General features: G+C 40.1%; 1 protein-coding gene across 1 annotated transcript in view; it reads right to left on the reverse strand.

Moving 5' to 3' along the window:
• The window catches only part of CPA6 (carboxypeptidase A6), an 85,087-nt gene that overhangs the window by 31,636 nt on the left and 29,584 nt on the right, over positions 1–23,867 (reverse strand). The window contains exons 2-3 of the mRNA XM_030445575.1: positions 4,560–4,703; positions 527–641 (exon numbers count right to left, since the gene is read on the reverse strand). Coding sequence (XP_030301435.1) covers positions 527–641; positions 4,560–4,678 — 234 coding nt within the window. The 5' untranslated portion in view covers positions 4,679–4,703. The remainder of the gene's footprint in view (positions 1–526; positions 642–4,559; positions 4,704–23,867) is intronic.

Consider the following 23,867-nt stretch of genomic DNA (forward strand, 5'->3'; position numbering starts at 1 on the left):
GGATGGTGATTGAGCCACCTCTCTGAGCAGCCTGTTCCAGTGTTTGACCACCCTTTCAGTGAAGAAGTTTCTTCTAATACTCAGTCTAATCCTCCCCTGGCACAACTTGAAGCCATTTACTCTTGTCCTATTACTTGTTACTTGGGAGAAGAGACCAGCCCCCACTTGGCTACAGCCTCCTTTTGGTAGAGCTCTTGTACAAATACTTGAATATTTGCTTACATTGCTTCCTTAAGTAAATCTGTGAGACTAACCACTGAAATATCTTACTCTACCAGCATAAAAGATCTATTTCAAAAAAAGAACTCAGAAGCTGTCAGAAATAGTTACATGTAAAGATAAGACTGGAACAGAAATATTAAAATAACCCCATGTATTTTTACAAAGGTGCCCATTTTTAAGAAGCAATATTCAGAGTATTTCTGAAGATGATCAGGCAATCATAAAACATACACAGAATGAAATCTTAGCCTTAATAGAGATAGTGGTGTAGTGGATAAGAGGAACAATATGCCTTTCCACATACTTCTTCCAGGGTGTGGTATACTTCATAGTTGTACTCGGAAAGGGACCTTCGGTGCCTATGTGACCTCGATCCAGTTTGGTTTTCTATTACACTCTGTAGGTCTGATATGAGAATCCTAGGTGAAAAAAAGATAGTGGTGTTATTGAAAAACCAGTAGAACACACATGCTAGAGCAGAACAACAATCACAATTAGAAGGAACATAGCAGGAGTTCAACCATCCTCATGTTACTTCATCTGCTCTATTTTGACAATAAAGTGCTTCAGGCTTATTTGAGTGTATTCTGTCAAATAAATACTCCAGCTGCTCTGAAATATAACAGTGCCTTCGAAAAAACACAATGAGCTTGTTAAGCAAATAAACTAGAATGATGTAAATAATGTAGCCACCTTCATTTGTTTATGGAGCAGTGTTTATGGTCTTCTTTTATAATCCAATTATACTACGTGATCAGAGATCTTAAAAAATATTTTTCAAAACCATAGAAAAAAAATCTTTTCAGGATTAGAAAACCGTGCACCTACTTTCTCTTGGGAATGTTGTACTGGCATAGAACTTTGCATATACCTAAGAACTATAGAGGTAGACCAATGAAAATTAAGAACTTAGTGGCATTATCCGTCTAAAACACAGCAGACAACAAAATGCCTTAAGTGTGGTTTGTTTATAGTTACCCACTCTGCAATAGATGGCTGCCAAATATTTTAAAGTAACTCATGGAAAGCGTGAAGTGACACCAAGGGTAACTTATGCATGCATAAAAAGTGAGATTCTTTGCAATGAGAGAGAAATGCAGGAATAATGGTTTGAACGCAAAACTTTCCTATTTCATGGAAAAACCAAATGAAGATGAAAATATAAAAACACAGTACAAAACCATCTATGAGAATTTATGACTCTTCTTAGGCTAAGGCGTCTATCCCTTCCATCACACAGTGACAGGAGCTGGGAATTTCATCCCTGACATCAGTAACACCATCACTATAAAACTGATAACCATCTTTGTATACCACCTTCTCTTGAAGTGTGGCAATGTATAATCACCATACCACTAATTCATCATTCCTACAAAGTTATGGTCACATATGAACTTCTCAAGTCTTATAGGCATTAGCTGGGATAATTGGAAAAAGATGGAAAGGAAATAAATTCACTCTGATCCTAACTCAAATGTCCAGCAGATACACTGATGATAATAGTTCTATCTGCACATATGTATCAAAGTAATAGTTATCTAGTCTTTAAATGTCTTAGTGAAGTGATTGTGTAATTGGGAGTTACACTGTTCTACATCATCAACTTTCATGAAGTGAACTAAGGGCTTATAGCCTTGATTTGCAAAGTGTTATACACTCCAAGACCAGTACTGTAAAATATTTAAGCCTGCAGTTAGATTAAAGCAGAAGTTTGATTCAAGTCACTAGGACATCTAATAAATTTTAAAAATACTTGCCTGCTTTGCTGAATTCTGATTAGTGCAAGTACTAACCAGATTCGTTTGTTCAGTTTTACAATAATAAAATTCACAACTCTTGATTGTTTATGTATCTGTAGTCCAAATGCGATTTGAAAGTCTTTATTTCCTTTTAAATAACTGTGTACTGTGGGTGCTTATAATATCCAAAGGCTCTTAAGTCCCTCAGGTTTGAACACAACCTAAGTGGCCTCATTGCCAGAAAACTTAAAATCCAGGCAACTTCACAGAAACACACAATTGTCATAGTTGGAAAAGAACTACGGTTGGAAGATCACCACGTTCAACTCCCCAGTAAAACAAAAGAAAAAAAAAAAATCTATATCACCATGCCCACTACATGTCCTGAAGTGCCTTATCTACACATTTTTTAAAAACTTCCAGGGATGGTGACTCCATGGAGCATCCCTGGACAGCCCATTCCAGTGCTTAATTGCTCTCTCAGAAAGGAAGTTCTCCCTAATATCTAGCCTAAATCTCCCTGGCACAACTTCAGGCCATTTCCTCTGGTCCTGTCATTATTTACTTGAGAGAAGAGGCCAATACCCTCCCCCTACAACCTTCTTTCAGGTAGCTGTAGTGAGCAATAAGGTCTCCTCTCAGCCTCCTCTTCTCCAAGCTAAACATTACTGTTTCCCTCAGCCTCTCCTCATAGGTCCTGCTTTCCACTCTTAGTGCAGTGGGAGTTTATCTGATGCCTGGTTTGCTTTCATTGCCATCTCATTGTCATAAAGTCAAACACTGGGTCAGGTAGGCCAGTCTTACAGCCAGGGGTTGGTCACCTTGTCCAGTATTAGGGTTGCTTTATGCTTCCAGTCTTTAGAAACTTCTCTCAATTTAGGTAAGCATTGCTCTGTCAGGACAAAGTTTTACATGTTTGCCTCATATTTTCCAGTTCCACGAAGGATGCAGCAATTTAACACCTTTGCATAAAGTATGCCAAAACTAAAATTAAAGAGAAGTTAAAAAGAGACATAAAAAAAGGAACAGTGTGAAACCTTGCCAGGTGCTTCAGCTCTTTGGCTGTGGAGCTGCGTTTCACCTCAGGGCTGTGATCATCACCCCAGCTGCCCTGTGGGCATGGCCATGCCTGGCTACCCTGACAGCCCTGCTCCTGCTGCTCCCTGGCTATATAGTTGAGGCTGCTCTCATGGCAAATCCTCCCAGCTCTTGTGGAGCTACAGATCTCAGGAGGCTTGTCAGGACAAGCAGATGCTTGTCTGAGCCTTTGCAGGGTTTTGCTTCTGATGGCTGGGATGCAGCAGGCAGCAGGGAGATGAAGAGGAGAGCAACAAAAGAGTCTGGAGTTGACAAAATGCTGCCTGGCTTCTCTCTAAGCACACACAACTTGTGCACCAGAAGTAAATTTTCCCTGCTGAAAATAATGTAGTGCTGTCCTTTTATTTGTAGCACATTGTTTCAGGTAAAATTCAGAGACTCTCTGCTCTCGCAGTTCTTGCCTTTACGTGCTCTGCCTTGCAACCTAACTCAAGGTGTTCAAGAACAGGGAGTGTTTCCAACACATATAAAATAGCCTTCTGTCATTCCATTAGAGGTGCTTACTGTGAGCAGGAACCATGCATACAACTGTTGAGCTATAGCAAGTAGGGAACATTTTCTGTACAGAACACAGGAAAACAATTACATAAGACCCCATCTCATTTTTAAATGAAAACAAAACTGCAGCAGAGCCCACATGAAAGTAGCTCTGAGCTTTGGTTACTGGGCCTGTTTTATTAATTTCTTACTGTTTGTTTTTGTATTTTTAGAATGACAGATTAATAAGAGACTGTTTTAATAATAAAACCAGAATTCTGATAACACTATGTATAACATACAATATGCTTTGTGCATGTGTGTATATTCTTTTCTCACTGAGCAACAAGTATTAATAGCCTCATGGAGGGCTTTATTCAGCAAGTGTTTGAGAATTCAAATAGCTCATCAGTTGATTATTCAGATGCTTCAGCATTTCACTGAAAAGGCTTTAATGACAAGATCATTACATTTGTCTAGTCTATCATATTGATAGATATGAAAAGATAAGCATACACCAGAACTGTCTTGAATGCTTTTGAGAAATGCTATAAACAATGTGTGATCTTTAGAGTGTATCTGTTCTGTATGACTCTCACTGGGTCAGAAGGAATGGAGAGTTAAAAAACAGAACTTGCACATTCCTTTATAATTCATGAAGAAGGCTTTGCCTCCACATTTGCAGCATGTGTGTAAACAAACCCAACTCCTTTTAAATACAGAGAGATGCAAAGCAGGCTGTAGCATTAGTAATTACCATCCCTCTCTCAACAGATGCGATCTTATATACATTGAAAAACACTTCAGCTTGACTCCAAAGGAGGGCAGATAATTAAAACTGCCTGCCTGTGGGAGAGTTTCTGTTCCCCCACTAAAACGGTTGTTTTCTTGGCAATGTCTCTTTTCCAGTCTAATTGCTATGATGAGGAGCGTGTTTCCAAGAGCACTTGGAGTGGTAGATGCAGACCTGCCCTGGAGGCCAGATCTCTGGAGTGAGGTACAGAAAGCAAAGCACAGGCTTACATGTAGGGGATGTTTGCTTGCTGGAGGTAGGGCAGCAGACTTCGGGATGTGTTCTGTGGTACTCGCACGTCGGTGACTGTACCTTCAGCGATGTGGAAGGTGCTGCTGGGCTGCCACATGTCCACCTGTAGTGCAGGAACCAACCTGTAATTCATATGCATTCAGTGTAGGTGGGGAAATCCAGATGATGGCACGCTTGAAGCCCTGCAGGCAAACACTCTAGGCACGGTATAGACAATAAAAGTGTTTTGGCTGGTCCAGCTCAATATCTATGCTAATGGAGAAGATTTTGAGGAATGATTGTGTCCAGCTTACTACAACCCTTGTGGGAGATTTGCCAATAAGGAGAACAGTCCCAGGAATGTGCCTCCTCAAACAGATTGCAACAAAAGCTATCTCCAACTCCTTGCACATCCTAAGAGACTATACATTCCCTATGTATTACAGACGTTTTTATTTCACAAGGTTTTTTCTATGCTCAGTAGGGCAGTAAGAGGAAAGAATGCTAAAGAAAGGCAGCAAGCATAGCATGCACCAGTGTTGTTTACAAAGTGCACCAAAGTTTTATCCTTGATAATAAATAGATCAGGGGGCAGTAATAGAAGGTCACCAAGACTATGAAGGAAGCTGTGACATACCAAATATTTTTATATGAAATGACAAAATAACAGGATTAAGATAATCAAATTATTACAGTCTACCAGCTGCTGGGTAGTAGTGGCAGACTACACAAAAAGGGTCAGCAGCAACCTCTGTGAATGCGACAAACAGGCACATCAAGATCCACGGGTCTTAAAAATACACTTGTGAGCTGAATACAAAGAGGAGAATTGGTAGCAACTACCACATCCCTACCTTTCCTCAAGAGAATTTAAAAAGGAATTAATACTTGATAAAGATATTTTTAAGTTTTTTGCAATCAGCTGTGCTAAGCTGCATTGATGAAAGTCATGAATACACCTGGTAAATGTCCCTTGCCCTACTTGCTGATGCTACCTTTTCCAGCAGTAGTGACTTCAGTCGAGTTATTTCAATTAAATGCCTTCTATTTGGGAAGAAGAAAAACCAAGATGCAGGAGCAGCCTCTTCTATTCCTGCCAAAGCCATGCTTGCTTTCATGCTGCTACAATATGGGCTATGGATTTGTGTGATAGCGGCGGGTGGGCCCAGCATCTTTTGAAGTCTAACACCAGGACTGGCAAAGTTCATGAGGCTTGTGAAGCTGACAGCAGCTCTGACAGATGGTCAGTAGAAACCAAACTCATGAATTAAATGGTGATAAATGCTGCTTATAAATAAAGATCCTCTCACAGCAATAAGACTTTATGCTTGTTAGTTTATCTTTCTTTTGTATTTTGATGAATTATAGACATCCAGTGAGATTTCCCCCTAAACTCAACATGGTTGATTTCACACATGGTTAATTAGAAATGACTTTTAAAAAGAACACATCACAGAGGGTAAATTTTTTGTTCTTGGAGTAACAGCACATCAGTCAGCTCAGCCTGAGCCATCTTTATGAAAATAAAAACAAAAAAATAAATAACAACAAATAGAGAAGCTAAGAGCAATCAAAGCATCTCCTGGCCAACTTCAATATCTAAGCACACAGAACTGAGATACATCTGAAAATTGCCTTTGTTCTTGATAGTTACCCAGGAATAACTTTAGCCAATTTAACCATCATTATGGAAGGTATAAATAAACCAATATTCATATGACATCATCAAGTTTCTTAATTCTAAGGTATTCTAATTGTCCCTCACATTACTGGCTGAAAGGGACTATCAAAAGCAGTACCAATTTTTATTTTAACTAATGAAATCAGAGATATATTGCACACCACATATATTTTGATGAAAATGGAGTATTTAACTCCTGGCATAGTGCTGGAAGTGAAACAAAAAAAAATAATCCCATTTTTAGAATGCAAATCACTCCTCTTCATCTCAGTTCCCTATTTGGGTTGTTTGGTTTCATTGACTCCGACACCTCATCCTTCACAATGTAAACAAAGCATTCAGTGTTCATCTGGGAGATGTTACCTGTGCTGTCCAAAGCTCCACTTTAGCTGCTGACTTGATTTTGCTTTATAAAGCACATAACAAGAAACATATTTCCCCAACAGACATCTTTTTTATATTGCAGCTTTCAGCTTGTCCTTGGTGTGACACAGAGACAGTGCACGAAACAGACAAACAAAAGATGGATTGCTGAGCAGGCATGTTTGGACTGAGCAACTCCAGATACTCTTTACTCACTGTCAACTTTAGGAGACTTCATCATTGCATCTCCCATGGATACTGAGGGCTCCATCAGCATCATGACTCTTCTTTCAGCATCATTCCTCTGGCAAGCGCAACTTGGATTTCCACACCAGACTCTGCTGGCTAGTGAGTGGTAGAAATATTAATTGTTCTACAGTCCTCTTTACTATCTGTAATGGGGTGTTTTTGTCCTGACAAACTACCTATTAGCTATTATATGGACAGTGTATCAGGCAGTGCCAAAAGACATTTACATGCTGTGTAAATGGCATTTGCTGGGCCTGGGGGAAGATTCTCCAGATACCAAAACGAACAGATACAGCAGGCCTACAGAACACTCTGACCACACAGCCAAATATTTGAACCTCCAAACTCAAGTGAGATCTTGAGACTAGAGGAAAAGAAACGTGCTTCAGAGTATGTATGCAAGCCTAAACATTCTCATCTCCTTTGTTTGGGCCTTGCAGAACTGTCTCTTTTCCTGTCAGGAAGCAAGTTGACTTCAGAAGGTCTTGGGATCTTTTAAGCCTCTGGAAAATAAGCAGATCCCAGGCAGGAATTTTCAGCTGGCTCAGACTTGGGACCTGGAGACTCAATACATGGTGCTGAACTCAGGTGTGACTCCGGGTACCTTTTCTCAAGGACAGTGGTGGCTCTGCAGGTGCCCAGCCAATGCACCTTCCCAGACTCTCACTGGAGGTACAAGCATCCAAATTCACTTTCTATGAGAAGAAATGGTGTGTAAAAGCATACATACAGTTCCTTTTCTCTGGAGCATTTAAACATATTATTGCTTTATGTAACAAGGAGATTACAAGAGATTATTAATTGTGTCTACACATTAAGCTTTCTTTTTTCAACGACACACGAAAGTACCTGGGATTAAATTTGTGCTTAGGAAAGCCAACACTCCTTGAGTTTCCTGGTAGACAGTTTCTCTTTAAACTGAAGTGTACAGAACTGAAGAGTATAAATGTATCAGCTATTACCTGGACATCCTCCAAGCTACAGCAACCCTAAACTCATTAGTCATGTCTGGCTTTTGGTCATTATGGTGATTAAAAGTCAGCACAAGGCAAAGGGATAAATATTTTCAAAACATTTGTGTGCTGAGCTAAGGGAATTCAGAATTTCTTCCAAAATTAAAAATTATGCAAATAATTTTCCAAGAAAACAAACACTGTGTTAGTACAACGCTACCTATCACACATGGTGTACACAAAGCTCTGTTACACTGCCAAGACAGAAAGCAGAGCAGGGCATTTTTTATTAGAAGAGCTCCAGGTTTTTCTCCAGCTAGTTCTGCACCTTTGGGAAGGGAGCCTGAGAATAAAGGCTTTCCTTTATTTTCCTTACTTTTCTCACGGAATACACTCACTGCTGCATATATCACACACACTTTTCTTTCCTTTCAGTCACAGAAAGGAAAAAGAAATCCCAAGCTCCTTTAGACCACAGGGCTTACCCTGGCCTATGCTTTGTAATTAAAGATATTTTCTTGGGCAGTAGCTTCTAGTTGTTCCTCACTACCCTTTAATAAACAGGTGTTTAACTTCTTCCATTTAGCCTGAAAGGAAGATTCTTAGGGCTGTTATAATGTCTGTGACTGTGTATCAATCAAAAGAGATGCCTGATGCTTGTAATTGAAAATAACTAGAATAATTCTAACATAATTGACATATAGTATCTGGACAAAATTGTTTATATGTTTTATCTGTGTTATACCCCGTTTTGTCATGCTTTATTAATGAGCAATTCCAGTTTTTATACTCACAGAGCTGTACACAGCAACACCTGTGCTGAACCCAGCCGTGTCCTTAACACACTATGAACACCTTTCTTTGAGAAATGTTAACTATACAGTTCAGAATATAATTATTGTAATGATACCATCAGCTGAAATGGTTGGCATTTCTGAGCCTCTTCTAGAAGGGAATGTACAGTCACTAATGCAAGTGGTGATGATCTTTGCTCATGGGCTCTATAAGCATGTCATGGGCTCTGCAAAAAGGGATGGGGGTTCCATTTAAGTCCATATGCTTGTATAGAATCCCACTAACACTCTAAGCTGTGCTGAAACTCATGAGATGTTTTCAATTAGATATCTGATAGGAGAAGATAGAGAACTGAAGCAGAAACCACTCTTGTTTCACTATTGTTATCAGAGGTCTTGACTATCAGAGGTTTCATCATGTAAAAAATGAGAAATATGGTCATAAACATGAATATACAGAATCGGCCCTTGCATGTGCAACAAAACAGCATTTTAGGCTTCTTCTAGTACACTTGCAAAAAATTAATGAAAGAAGAAAGATTTCTGTTGATGGTGACACTGGTGGATAATTACAGCTATGCTGTGGTTCACCTGGAAGGAACAGAACTGTTCCTCTCTCATGTCTTCACCCTTGCTATTATTTTCTTGATTAGGACGGATTTCATCCTCACTTGCTCCTACCAATTAAGGAACTCATTTGACAGTCCTGACTGCAAATCTCCTTCAGCTGCCCTTTATGTGCACCAAAATCATCCAGTGGCAATTAAGTGGGATTCCCTGTGCTTTCTAGAAGGACTGACAAGGTAGTCCTAATTGCTGGTGCAAGGTAATTTAAGTTTCTGACCGAGCACACTAGATACTTAATTTGCTTTAGGTCTGCAGTATTTGCTTTTCAAGGAGGCTGGTAAGAACAATTATTCCAATAAACTGGGATTGATCCACAAGATTGCAGAAGCCATAACACTGGCAGAAAACAGAATGTGAACAATGCACAGTTTTGAAGTCTTGAGTTTTGCAGATCTTTATGGAACTGAAACACAGTAATGGTCTTGCCACTCTACTTACACTGGTGTAATTTTACACTGCAGAAAAGAACTCGTAGACTATTCCTCAAGAGAGTCACTGAGGAAAACCACAAACAGAATTACATGGTAATTGAATATCTGTTCTTACATGTACAGATGCCACTTCGTTAAGTATATTTTAAAGAGGTGAATCAGTCTTTAACAGATTCATTAAAAAAAAAAAAAACAAACAGATCTCTGTTTTGTTTTTTATTAAACTCGTTATGGCTTGGTTAATTTTGTAGTTGCCACTGCACCACATGAGACATGCAATAGTAAACCCTGGGTCTGATTCTGCTTCTAGGCAGAGTCTGGGTGAGATTCTGCTTCCAGGTTGCTTCCTGCAGCCAGGCTCTGCTGATGACCATTAAGCTTGGACTCAGACTTCTTCCTCGGAAAAATATTACTCCCACCTCAGAAAGTCCAGGTTTTTTGCATCTTGTGAAAACAATGCGCTCACTACCTGGGCTCTTGTGCTTTATTTTGCATCTTCCTTCTGAGCATCTTCCTCCTAAGCCCCACAAGTGGTTTACAGACACATATTCTGACATATTGATGAATAGCTTCTGTTGTCACCCGATGCCATCTCTGTACCTTGAAACCCTCTGTGAGTATCTGACTGGAACCCTATCTATGAATTAGGGTAAAATGGAATGGATTGATGACTAAAGCATCTGACTAGACAGACGTATTTGCTGTATGTGCTGAACCAAATGCACAGAGCCCAGGCTTCTGAGCTAATTCTTTCCTTCTGCAAATCCAGAATAGCTCCATTTGGGCTGACAGGATTTCTTACTGCATTTTCAGGTGGGCTTTTGTTCTCTGAAGCCTTTTTCAGCATTTGACTATGGAGCTGTAAACTGTGAGATTTATAGCCGAGTAATCCTTTTCCTTTATGAGATATTTTTCTGATTCCCTGCACTGCAATGACAGGATCAATTCAGAGATTACAATGGATAAGCAGCTGGTGTGGAGCTGTGGCTTCAAGGCCTGCAATGCTGGCTCCTCCCAAAGTAAAAGAGGTGCCTGGCTGTGCCCAGGAATTTCTTTTGTAAAAGCTGATGAAGAAAGAGTGGTCTAACTCTATTATGCCAGGAATGTTAACAGTGCAGTAGCTTCACTGCTACCTATACAAACAGCCCGATCCCAGTCAGGCATGTGTGATAAGAAGTACTTGTAGACCACAGATGAAGTAGAAGTTATCACTCAAGGCTCAAATCAAGTAGTGCTTTAAAAACAATGCATACAAAGTAAAATTCCAGAAGAGATAAACAGAATCTGCTTTGTCTAAGACTTCAGTTTCTTTGCAAAGTACTTGGGAATGTGACATTTTCTTCTGTCAGTCAGGTCCAACAGAATTAAAACCATGAATGGGTTCATAAATCAGCAGCAGGCTCCTCAAATTGTTTCTAAACAAGAGCAGGAGACAACAGCCCAGCATTGGAGAGGTGTATGAGGCAGGGGGACAACAGATGGACAAGAGGTGCCCTGGGGGACAGAAAGAGGGCAGCTCTTCAATACTCAGGTCATTGTGGTATTCTCATCATAAATACTTCTCTTCCATTTATTGATTACTCTAGCAATTTGTAAATGGTTAGTGTGAAACGGTGAACTTGAAAAAAGTATTTCTGGTCTCTGGGTTTGTAATAAGGATTCATACTGTATCTATAAAAAGAAATGGTATTTACAAGAGCAAAGGGCTGCAGCAGTACACCTAAGATTTAAGATCAGTGTCTATGATTGCTCCAGGGCAGCAGACAATCCAGAAACTGTGGGAGTGATCCATAGCTAGAAAAATAAAGGACTCCATGAGTCAGAACCTGAATTGCTAAGGATTTTGCTGCACTTCAGTCTAGCACAATCATATAGAAATGCTCCTTAACACCACTTCAACTTACATGTAAGTTGGAGCAGAAGCTTCCCCACCATTTTACCCCTGTCATACTCCTGTTGTATCTGCTCCAGTGGTTTTTGGCACACGAATTGCAGAAAAGGTATTCAAAGGTGTGGGGTGGTGCTGCTGGTGGGAAGCAGATTTACTAGGCCCTTAGTTTTCTCTTCCAGAGAAACTGAAATAAACTTGATGTAGGAACATGCTGGAGACGAGATACAGAATGCTATGATAAATCTCCCAGCTGGGATTGTGTTTGTCACTTAGTTAAAACCAGAATCTGCTCTCTCCTACCTTGAAAAAGAGCATTCCCCATCAGCCTCATTTCTTACAACCTGAGTCACATATTGGCCTAGGAAAGAGTTGCAGACATGACAGTGTACAAATGCTTAAGGGTTTTCTAAGAACCTGCTCTGAGGAGGTGGTGATACTGTGGTCCCAGAGTGGGGGATGGCAGGAGAAGTGTGGGGGACCCTGCTCTGCCTGGCTGGGGCAAGAGAGGCCAGGGCCAGAGCCACTGCCTGATGCTGTGCAAGCTGGGATGGTGGCTGATAGGACTTGATACATTTACTCCTTTTATTTGCTTGGTTACTGTGGGTGACTTTACTGAGGTGATGTGAACACATGCAGGTTAAAGCAACTTGACCAAACTCATAGTAGACAAGTTTTCATCCATAGAGCTGGCTATTTTTACTGGCTATTTTTACATGCTATAGTCACCCCATCAGGGAAAAAAAAGCAATGTTTTGTCACCTGCAAGTTAACTGAACTAACCAATGAAGGAATCAATTTATAATAATGATTAATAAGAAAAAAAATGTGGGCAATGGAGGTACAGACCCAAACTAATTGGTGGAAATTACTCAGCAAGTGATTATGACTAATGTGATTTGCCTTTGGGCAACTCATGAACCAAAAGTTAAACATGTGGAATGAAACATTCATTATCCATTATGCACTCAGTACAGGCAATGGCATTAATGTCATTTGTACTGCAGCAGAGCCTATACACTTTAGGTATGTTTCAGGGGTTTACTACACTAAGCATTACATGGACTTTTATTGAAAAAAAAAACAGGGGGCAAATATCGCTCTTAAGGAGCTCCAGATGCTAAGTTAAAAAAGTCTAAAGAGACTGCATCTTCTATAAATGTGTTGCAGCTTAGAGCTGAGTTAGTCTAACAGCTCAGGTATTAGTAGCAGAACAGGCCTGTTTGAGACCAAAAGGTTTCCATGTGGGCTCATGTCCCTGTCTCTTCATCCACCTTCTTCTGCGAGTGGCTACTGCTGCCCAAGTTAATTACTGGGGGTTTATTAAATACTCTTAAGATACTTCAAATACATGGACAAATATAGCCAGTGCCAAGGTGACCCTTCAAGTTTCTGCCAGTGCTGGGAATGTGTAAATACACATTTAAAAAAGGGCTCCTTTTGTGTCTGATCCTATTCCCAAAAGGGGTGGACCTTGCAACCTCCTGACTTCTATGGCATTGGCTTCAGAGTGGCACAAGGCCAAACTCTCCCCGCTGCTCTGATGTTTCTTTCTAGCTTCATTCTAGAAGGATATAGCAGAGTGGTATGTTCTCACCGCTTTCCTACATCAGGTATTTTAAAAATATTATTTGCTGTGGGTTTTCCTTAAGCAAATTGCCAGCAGCAGGCTCACTTGATATTATTATCAAGAAATACAGTGCTCCTAAATGTTGAGATCTTTGTAGCTTAGCAGGCCACAGAAAGAAAGCAGCTAGACCAGACTGTAAGTGACAAAATCTACTCAGGAAAAATCAGTGGTAAGGACACTCCTTAAGAAACAGGCAGATAAACCAAAATGAGTGAAAAGATAAATTGCCAATCTTTCTAGTGTCTGTTTATTTTCTTCCCAATTGTCTTCCCTTCATCCAAATCAGTGAGCTGTGAGAAGGGGTATCTTTGAATTTGCTTTATCCACTGCCTGACATGGAAATACACTGCTTTGTAATCAGACCATCAGGATAATTTTCTCAGCCTTTGTGATAAAGACCTTCAGAAGAATAGGCTCGGTTGAACTGTACAGAGATGAGTTTTCCTTTTAATTATCTAGATTATAAAAGATCAGAGGCAAAGGCTAAATTATTCTATAGTAACAAGTGAAAATTTTCAAGGCAGAAGAAAATGGCTGCAATAAACACAGAGCACCAAGAGTCTGTAGTAAAGCTCCCTCCACCAGACATAGAGAGGAGGAAGCCTGGGACAGGAGTTATCTCCTCTTTCCCTTGCCAGAACAGATGTTTTGTTGCATTCAAGGAAACCCTGCAATGAAAACAGGACCTATTTGTGCAGAACCTACTCTATGCTTGCATTGTCCTGGGAATTTATTCAAAACACTCAGGTTGTGTGTGAATCTCACTGGAGGTAAACGGGGCTCCACAAACTTGATTTTTGACTTCCTGTGGTTTTTTGGGTTGACTAATGGGGCATAAATCTGACATCTCTAGAGGGCATAACTTTTGAAATATAGCTCGTCTCTAACAGACCAGTTTGCCATGGCAGAGAAACATGTGTCTAAATTCAAAATCAAGTGCACATATCCTTCTCACTTTGAGAACAAAAGTGATGTAACGTCACCAATTTTTCTTGTTCTTCTGATACTAGCAAGGGTGGAGAATATCATCAGGACATACCATAACTGAGGCACTGAGGCTGAAGTCTTCAAACAGCTTTAATAAAACGTTAATGTCAAAATACCAAAAAAAAAAAAAAAAAAAGGAAAAAGAAAGAAAAAAAAAAAAGGGTGAAATTGGTGCTATTTGATGGTTATTTAGGCACAAAATTGTTGTGTATTGAAAGAATTATGGCTTCAGCTTTACTTTTCCATTGATGAACATAACACTTGAGTAGTATGATAAGTTGGTATTGATTTACTGCTCAAACCAAAATGGATCCAAAGGAGATGTGTATTAAACCAGTTCTGGTTTTCTGACTTTAAAATGTAAAAATCCAAAGTGCTGTATTTGTTATTCTAGCTATCTGTATATCTCTGTCAGCCTCTCTGTTCATATCTCTCTTATTTGTCAGGCACAGTGTTAACACAGCAACAGGGCTGTATCTGGATTTGCTTTCTAGAATTTTTTTTTTACATTATTGTGTTTTGTGTGGGTTGTCTTCTGTTACTCCTGAGCACCTTATCAGCATTGTGCTTAAGGCTGATGTTAACAAAACTGAACAGAAGTCCACTGTTGGTTGAGTTTCCAACTCAAAGTCTGGGAGTAGGGGAAAGATAGAAGAGACTGACATGGAGACTTAAAAGGTTGCACAACTCTAAATATATAGTTCTGCAGAGGGGCTGATGACTTACAGCCACTACTGACTTGTTCTGTGAAGTGCCATTGTAAATCCACTTCTTCCTGAGTGAATAATTTGAGACTTTTTTTGGGAAAAGATAATGATAAGTTAATGCTAAACATACCCATTACTTGTCACTCCCCCCCCCCAGATGTCTCTTTCTGTCTGACCCCATGTAGATGGGCAGTGAAGCAGCTGCAGATGGAAGAGCCCTGAGACCTGAAACACAGCCAAACCCATCCTGTTCTCATGAAACAGGGTGTCAATGCTCTTTTTTGAATCTTCCCTTCAACCTCCTCTGCTTACTACCTCGTCAAAATCAATCACTTTCTAATTAACTAGACAGATTCCTATGCAGTTTGCCAAAATTTTATTATACTTCTCTCAAAGTTACAGCATACCATTATTTATTTAAGTTTCTCCTGCTCCCACTTTGATGGAACTGGGTGAAGGAATCTCCTTCTGGGAGCCTAAGGGAGCTCTGTAATGAGAAACAGTTGCAGGAAGGTGAGTAACCATTTTGCTTCACAACGTGAGGAGAAAGGAAAAAACACATGTGCTCCCTCTTTATGTCCAGCATCCAGGGGGAAGAAATGCAAAAACCATCTTTCAAATGTATTTTTTGGGTTTATGGTTAGATATTTCCCCCTAATTTGGGGTAAAACAATATGCTCCTTGGGGTATTACAGTAACATTCACAGCTGAGGGTCAGGCCCTTACTAAGCACTGCAGAAACAACTACAAGACATTAAGATATTCTTTAGGTGAGTTGAGCATTACAGTGCTGCAATACATAGTGTTGAGATACAGTCTCTGTTGAACACTGATATTCCTCATGCAGCATAGACACAGGCTGGATGTCTTGAGAATGTGCTTTACAAAAGACAGAATCTTGAGTGGGGAACTAACTGAACATATCATTAAGAAATGCAGAGGTGACGAACAGAGGCTTGGCCTCCCTACTTTAAGCTATGAAGGCATCAATGTCTTGAGTGCTGGAGTATTTGCAGCAGTCAGCTTTAGCCTGGGCTGAAGTACCTAAGGTAGTTCTGTTCCCTTTCCTAAAAAAATCATAGCAAGAAAGCTTCATCGTATCTGAAAGACAGAATACTTTTCAGGAGGGTGTAAGAGCTCTTCTAAGATCTTTATTTTGTTTGATTTGCTATGCAGGCTGAGATTTGACTTACTTGTATCCTAAATGTCAAATATTGGACTAGAAAATTATAGGCACCTTAATTCTTTGCTTCAGTGAGAACACAAAATGTGAGGTTTCAGCATGGGAGACAGAGATACATCACAGACTGCTGAACAGTTTGCTGGAGATGCATGCCGTGAGCAGCCCATACTTCCAACACGTAGGTACCACTTGTGTTCTGCTGTGACAAAAATAATTTTGTGACAAAACTGCCAAAGTTACCATCATGTTCCTTTGTCTATGTCCATATAGCTCTTTTAAGCCAGACACAATACAAGGCATGTGTTCATTCTGCCAAATGACTTCAGCTTGTGTCTGTGCTGCCTGCAAAGCTGCCCATCCTTTGCCTTCAGAGGCACAGGGAGAAGTCAATGGCTGCTTGCTGGGCTCAAGCAGGGTTTGATCTAACACAAGTGAAGAAGCAAAACCTGGGACTTGTGTCCAGCTCCTGGAGCAAGCTCAAAATAGTGAAATGATCAAGGTGTTAGCTTCCTGGTTCTGCTTTGCTTGGGCTGCCTTTTGGGGATTATTAATGAGGTCTATCCCGATCCCTGTGCCTGAGGTCAGTGCAAAAGTCTGATGCAGTCCTTTCCATGCTGGAGGCCTGGCTTATGGGTCCTCCCCATTCTCCTCTGAGGTAACAGCCCACACTGCTGTGGAAGGACTGGCTGTGCCTTCGTTAGCTGTGCTGGTAAAGCAGCATGCTGCAGAGTGCTGTGCTGATACACTGGCACCATTGCTTTCCATTTATATCTGCAGAAAAAGGCCATTTGGCTTGCTAGTGAGTCTCAAAGACACTCTTCCAAACTGCCTCCAGAAAATTATCCTGCCAGAGAGATTCTCAAACTGAAGCCCCTTCCTTTTTCCTATTTCTGCATGTGTTCACATCTTGAAATAACTCAGTGTTTTAAATAAAACCATCATGCATCTATGTGTAGTAGCATGAAGTGGAAGAGGGAAAAAAGTAAATTTACAAGTGTGGCCTATATCATTTTTCAGGCAATAAATGGTTCTTGTTAAAACTGTCAGGCACAATGAATCTAATTCCTATGCTATTTTATTAGGAAATTACTGGGCAAAGGCTACTTTCCAGAGTATAAAATAGATTGTGTCAAATGACATGCATACCAGTTAACCTGCTACAGTCTTCAGCAAAAAGCATTAAAAAGAAGATCAAACTCACCTTAAGTCTGTTAAATGCAGCCTTCAGGATCTGTGTTTCCCTCTCACTCTCAGGAACAACTCGTATGACTTTATCACTGCCATGAACAGAATATTGAATTGAGAATGTAAGTTTCATCGTAGCAGCACAATGCAACAATAATAGCTTCATACAGTGACTCAGTACTTAAGCTCTTTTTCAGCATCTGCAAAATTCTGGGTGAACTGCAGCTCTGCTTCTAAACTTGATACCTGGATTATGCATTCCCATAGGAATGATCTGATCTTTAAAGAATTAGGGTGTCAGCTTGACCTCTCATTTCTTCATAAATGCTTTTGTTCACGCCTTCTAATTCAAACCATTCAGACTGACATTTTTTACACTGACTGCCTCATATCAAAACAATTATTTTGCCAAAATAAATAATCTGTGTCTGAGGACAAGATTAGGTAAGATACATTGTTTTTGTAGCTTTAAGCATCTAGTGGTCTTTAAAGAGTCCAAAGCTTTTGTATTAGAGGGGATTTGACTTCAGAGGAGAGGTGACCTTCCTATCAGGACCATCCATGTCTTTTGCTTTATTCATTAACACCCACGTAAATTTTGTGAAGGTAATAGCTGTTCATACATGCTCAGAAGGTTGTAGATAATAGCTGCTGGATTTATGCACTTTCTGTAGCAGATCTCAGTGTTGCAAACAGGAAAGAAGAAATGGGATATATGTCCACTCAATGACCACCACTCATGCCATGACCTAGGGGAGGTCAGGGACCACAGAACATCCAAGGGGTGATTATGTCACTAAGACATCATCATCTTATTCCGTACACAAGAGGGCTGAAACAAATTTGAGTGGCTAATGGTAATTCTGGCACTTTCCTAAATTTTGATTATTTTAATTTGTACTGTTGATAATCAGTACTTCTCTTCCAAAAGCTTTTGGAGGTCATGCATATCTTTATTTCTACAGTTCCATCCACTATCCAGAACCCCCTTTGAAAAAAATTCTTTCTCTCCAGTTCCCTCATTATATGGGAATCTTATCCAGTAGATTTTCCCTTGACATTGAGGGAGGCTTAAATATATTGTGAACTCTACTAATTTCTTGACATTTCTGAGTCTGCTCAGAAGATACTTGGTTCAGAAGCAACATTGCTGAACATGTCTTTGCTGACTTCCCTGTTTTAGGAAGGCTGCCAAACTGCTACTGTTTTCAGCAAGCAAACACTAGATGTTGCCTTTGGTATACAGCACCTGAAGCTCTGGTAGGACTCACCTCTCTGTCAAGGACCTTAACACATATACTGCTAAGCACTAAATATTGTCAGTAAGTGGTTCAGAAGAAGACACTGGTGGTTTGGCTTAGTACTACTAATAAATACTGAATTCTGGAATGGCTTACTCTGCCTTTTTCTGGCATCTATTGCCTCTTCCCCCATTCTTCTTTAACCTTTTTCTCTCCAGTCAACATTTGCTACCCTTGGTTCGCCTCTGATCCTTTTTTCTGTCTGAGCTCTTCAGTTTTGCTTCATTTGATTTCAGGTTATGGCTGCAATAACACTGATGTGCCCACTGACCATCACCGACAGTCACTGATGTGACTGAGATCTGGACCTCCTTCCATTACTGAAAGCACTCTTACTGTATTTGGCAGGTTAAATTGCTATGCTTCTGAGCCAAGTTTAACTTGGAGGTTTAAGAACTTACACAGAAAGGAACGAACCTCTTAGAGTACCACAACTACTGCATCTTTTCAAGGAAAACAGATGCTTTTAATGTATCATACATACAACAGTAATATTCTTTCCTTTTACTTCTTTCTTTCTTAGTATTAAATTTGCTATTAAGAAATGGGTAAAAAGAAGTAATGGTTGCCAAGGACATGTGAAGGTGAAATAACTAATAAAGATTCACGGGACATTTCTGGAAGGACTCTGACAATCAACATATAAAAACCAGATTTTAATGAAATAAGTAGCTAAGCATGTGTTACGCAGATGTAATGGAATTTCAAAGGAATGGGTATTACTTAGGTATGGTCTTGAATTAATATACATGACTATAAACTGTCTTGGATTAGTGCTGCAACTCTGTCATTTCTAATGTGATGAAAGACCTGCCTTAAAGGAGAAAACACTGGTGCTGTGACAGATTGATCACTTGACACGTTGGGAAATGCCTCAAGCTGTGGCTGGGTCTGCTGCTAGAGAGCTTACAGCAAGCAGTTTAGCATATCTGGCATTGTTAGTATTTTATGAAAAGATGGTTAAGCCATTATGACAAAGCAATTTCATTTTTTGTGCATGCAATATGCAGGAATACACTGAATTCCTGAGTACTGTCTGCTAACTCTGACTTCTGTTGACCAGCCAGTTGCTAGATAATCATTCTTCAAAAAAGCACAGGTACCAAACCTGGCTTTACTTTTGACATCTACCAGTCAAAGAACATAGTCCTAAGGTAATTTGTTTGTTTGTTTGTTTGTTTTACAAGTTTCCTAATTCCATTTCACACTGAAGAAATTAAACTATTATCTTTGCATGATGTGCAATACCCATTGAATTTAGGGTAGAAATCCAACAGCCTACCCAGTATTCAAGAGCCATCAACAAAATCTACCAGATTGTGGACTAGTGTGGCTGATAAATGGCAGCTGTAGCCCAAACACTCAGAACCACCCTCTGGTGAGGTCTCCTGTCTTCCCTCTTGTCTTACTGTTGAGGAGAAAGAAGCAATTGATCATGTACACATCTAGGGAAAGCTGATTCATGTTGTCTTGCCTGCAGACATATGTTAGCAGTCTGCTGATTTATGCAGGCAAGGTTATTTTTTTAACCACCATGGCCCAAAATATTTTTTTTTTAAAAAGTCTGTTTTAAAAGTCTCTAAATAAACAGCAAAATGGGATATATTTTGTAGAAACTAACATGAAGCTTTACACCAACCAGGACAAGTGTCCAGTTTACCCCTAGCAAGTAGGCTAATGGAATTTAAAGCTAGGACTTAGTTAGATCATTTGAATTTTGTGTAAACACAATGGAAAGCTTTAGCAAAGAGCAATACACAAACTCTATGCAATGAATTGACCAGATGAGAGTGGTGAGCAAAGAGTACAAGGCAGACCAGTCGTGTCCTGAGGGACAAACATTGCATCTCAGCAAAATGGGTGACCAGCAGTTGGGTAGCACTGACATGCAGTGACTTTTTCTCCCCCCCCATTACAGCATTTAGAATGACACAGTCGCTTTTGAAACCCAGGGTATGGTACACAAGCCTGAAAAGGGTGAAATTCCCTGCTGCCAATGGGGAGTAAAACTTAATGGTTTATTTCTTTGTCTCTCTTAATTTTTTTTTTCCATTTATTTCATGGTTTTACTCATCTGTGAACAGACCAGATGGATTAAATGAAACCATTCTGCAGCACATACACAACTTCTCTACTGATGTAGTAGTAATTCTCTCTCATGAAATTTTCCTGCTTAAGTCACATGGCATGAACTTAATTTATGCAAATTCCTCATTTCCTCTTGGGAAATCCTTCTTATTTTTTTATTTTCCTGACCAATGTGAACCTTAATCAGCTCTTTCCCCTCCCACAGAATTCAATAAAAGCAAGTATACAAAGACTTTACGAGGATTTTTAACACAGATAAATTATATTAGAAACATTATAAATCAAATATCTATAGAAAAAATTTAAAAATCAGAAAGAAAATAAATCCCCACTTACAGGGGTCCATTTCTATGGTAGTGGAAGGATTGTAGTTCTTGATAATACAATGCCATTTAAGTAGTTTGTTGAGGCTTGGAAACTAGTTACATACTGAAAGACACATCTGAAGAAAGCTACAGCATGAAAGCCTCTAGTTAGCTTCTGATATGCCATCACGTATCATTTATGATGAAAGATTGATTGCTTCATTCCCTTTCCTCTGCTAGACTCTTCTGCTAGTCAAGTTTTTTAATCTCTCTTTATTACTGGGATGAAGAGTTTCAACCATTGACTCAACACTGTTACAAAAATTATTGACCAAGGACTACTTCCTGCACCCTGATAAAGACATCTGGAAGGGAACTTTACAAGATTTCTTGAGACTTTCTGTATGTTTTTCTGTATTATGGCAGATGCTGACCCAAACAGAAGAGAACACCATCTGCATTTTCTAGATAGCATTACAAATAACTTCTGTCTTTAAGTTATTAGGGCAGGAAAGCTGATGTTATTTCTGGTATAAGGAGCTAGCTTCTCTATCTATTTGAATTAAAAAGATTTGCTTAGGTAATGCAGGCAAAACTGCTAAGGAAGCAAAATGCATTATTATATAATTATCCATATAACACAGATGACTTCTCTGAAAACTGAATTTGGATTCAAATTGTCTGCTAATTCCCAGGCATGGAATATCTGAATTTCATAGATATTTTTCAGGTGCAAAAAGTCTTTCCTACTCTACCCAAGCGGGAAGCTTTAGGGACAAAACCTGTATTAGTGTCTCTCTTCCTTTAAACAGCTTCATTCCAGAGACAGATGGCCTGAAGAGGTAAAGTCTGCAGACATTCCAGGTTTCGTTCCAAAGGAATGATGCTTTTCCAAGCTGGGCTCCAATGACTTGTGAATGTTGCATATGCAGCCATCTAGCTTAAATACAGAAAGTGGGAACCAATTCCTTCAGTGCAGTTCTCTATCTCAGAAAAAAACCCCAACACATATGGCATTGGATACCATCCTGCTTCCCCAAGTGTCATCCAGTTGTATGCAAATAGAAGAGAGAAAGAAGAGAATTACCCAGGGAGAAAAAATAAATTAGAAGGTAAGAAAAATAAGAATAAGAAAAATAAATTAGACATGAAAATAAAATGAGAAGTAGCAAGAAAAATACACACTTTAGAGAAAAAACATGCCAAAGTAAGAAAGTAGACAACAAGGAGATATGGTGCTAACTGTGCAGGATTAAGGTATGCAAAAACTTGGGAGATGCCCATTTTGACCCAGGGGGAGGTTGCAGTAATCTGCTTAAATAAAGCACTACATAAGCTCATTTAAATTCCCTTCCTAAGACACATGTAGTGGAGTAGATGGTAATGACATGAGCCTGACAGTAGCAGGATCTATCTGAATGCTCATCTGCCCAAAGGGAAAAGCTTCACCCAGACTGCAGAGGCACACAGCACTTGGGTGGCATAGCCAGACAAGCTTGGTTTACTGTCCTGGATGGCTTGTGGTGACCAAATATGGGGCTGACCAGGCAGTGCCCCTGGACAGACCCGATTACATCAGTTGCATATATTTTTATCATTTTTCCCATTCTTGACCCTCCTTTCACCACCATGCTTGTACCTTGCTTTCTCTGTCCATTTCCTCTCAAATAAACAACTCACTCCTCATTTTTTCCAAGTTGATCCCAGCTTTGCTACATCTGTGCCCAAATTTGGTATTCCCATGTAGAGAAACAAGATAAACCAGGTGCCTCGAGTTGCCAAAGAGTGGGTGTGAGTCCACCTGTGCCTGGTTAGGGCAGGCCCCCTATTACCAAGGGGCCAATAAAGGTGGGACACATACTCACAGAGGAAGCTCACTCTGGTGTGAGGCAGGGAGAGGTCAGCAGCTCATCGAGCCTCTGGAGTAAGAAAGGCTCTTCCTGCTACACTTCTACCCTGGAAGCGCTGTGTGGTGGCTGGAGTCCTGGAAGAGACCAGCAGCTTGTCGAGCTTCAGGAGCAAGAATGGCTCCTCCCGTTACATTCCCAGGTAATTGCAGCCTCATGCGGCATTACTGATCCTGGAAAATGTCCCTAATACTCCCCCTCAGTTACCTATGAAAATCAGAAATTCGTCACATAACTCTTTCTTTATCGCCTGCAAGATCCAGATCTCTTTCACAATGTGATCTCAAATTTTTGTCATCTCCTCACATCACCACATCCAGCACTTTCTCATGCCATGTGCCATAGTTTGTTGAGGTCCTGGTCAGTTAGTCAGGGTCTAGTCCACAGCCTACACCTGCCTGCAGTCCTATCCCTCCTCCATACTAAAAGTCCACACAGAAGATCATATATTTTCCTGAACTTCAAAATTGTTCCAGTTCATTCTAAGATCCATGTATATTTTCAGATCACTGCATCTACAACTTCCAAATCAGTTATCCCGGGACTCTGCCTGGCAGATTTGCTCTTGACCTCAGTGAAATAAAAGAAAGAACATCACTTCTGAAAAAGGATTGTTACAGAATTTATATATCAAGAACATAAGGCTGATGGGGGAAATGGTTCAGTGCTAGAGGTCTACTCTAATTTCCCTAAGGCCCTGAGGAAACCACAGGTCATCTGCAAGTGAGGTTAAGTGCAGGTTTGGCAGAGTTTCGTATGCTGAGTTCCATATGCTTTATATCCACACTGTGGGCTGTCAGTTGTAAAAACCACACACTGTGTATTGGGTTAGAGATACTTGTTAGGTCTCTTTCTACCCTATCTGTTCCAATGGGCTGAGCAGGAGCCTGGGCTCTGTCCTGGGGGTGTGCTTGAAGCATGGGTACTTCTGATGCTGAGGGCACTCTTGCCTACAAAGCATGAGGGAGAAGCTCAGGCTTAGATCTATGCTCAGCTGACAGTGCAAACATGGCTCAGCTCTCCACCGC

The sequence above is a fragment of the Calypte anna genome, chromosome 2, assembly GCF_003957555.1.
Source record: "Calypte anna isolate BGI_N300 chromosome 2, bCalAnn1_v1.p, whole genome shotgun sequence".
NCBI classification, from domain to species: Eukaryota; Metazoa; Chordata; class Aves; order Apodiformes; family Trochilidae; genus Calypte; species Calypte anna.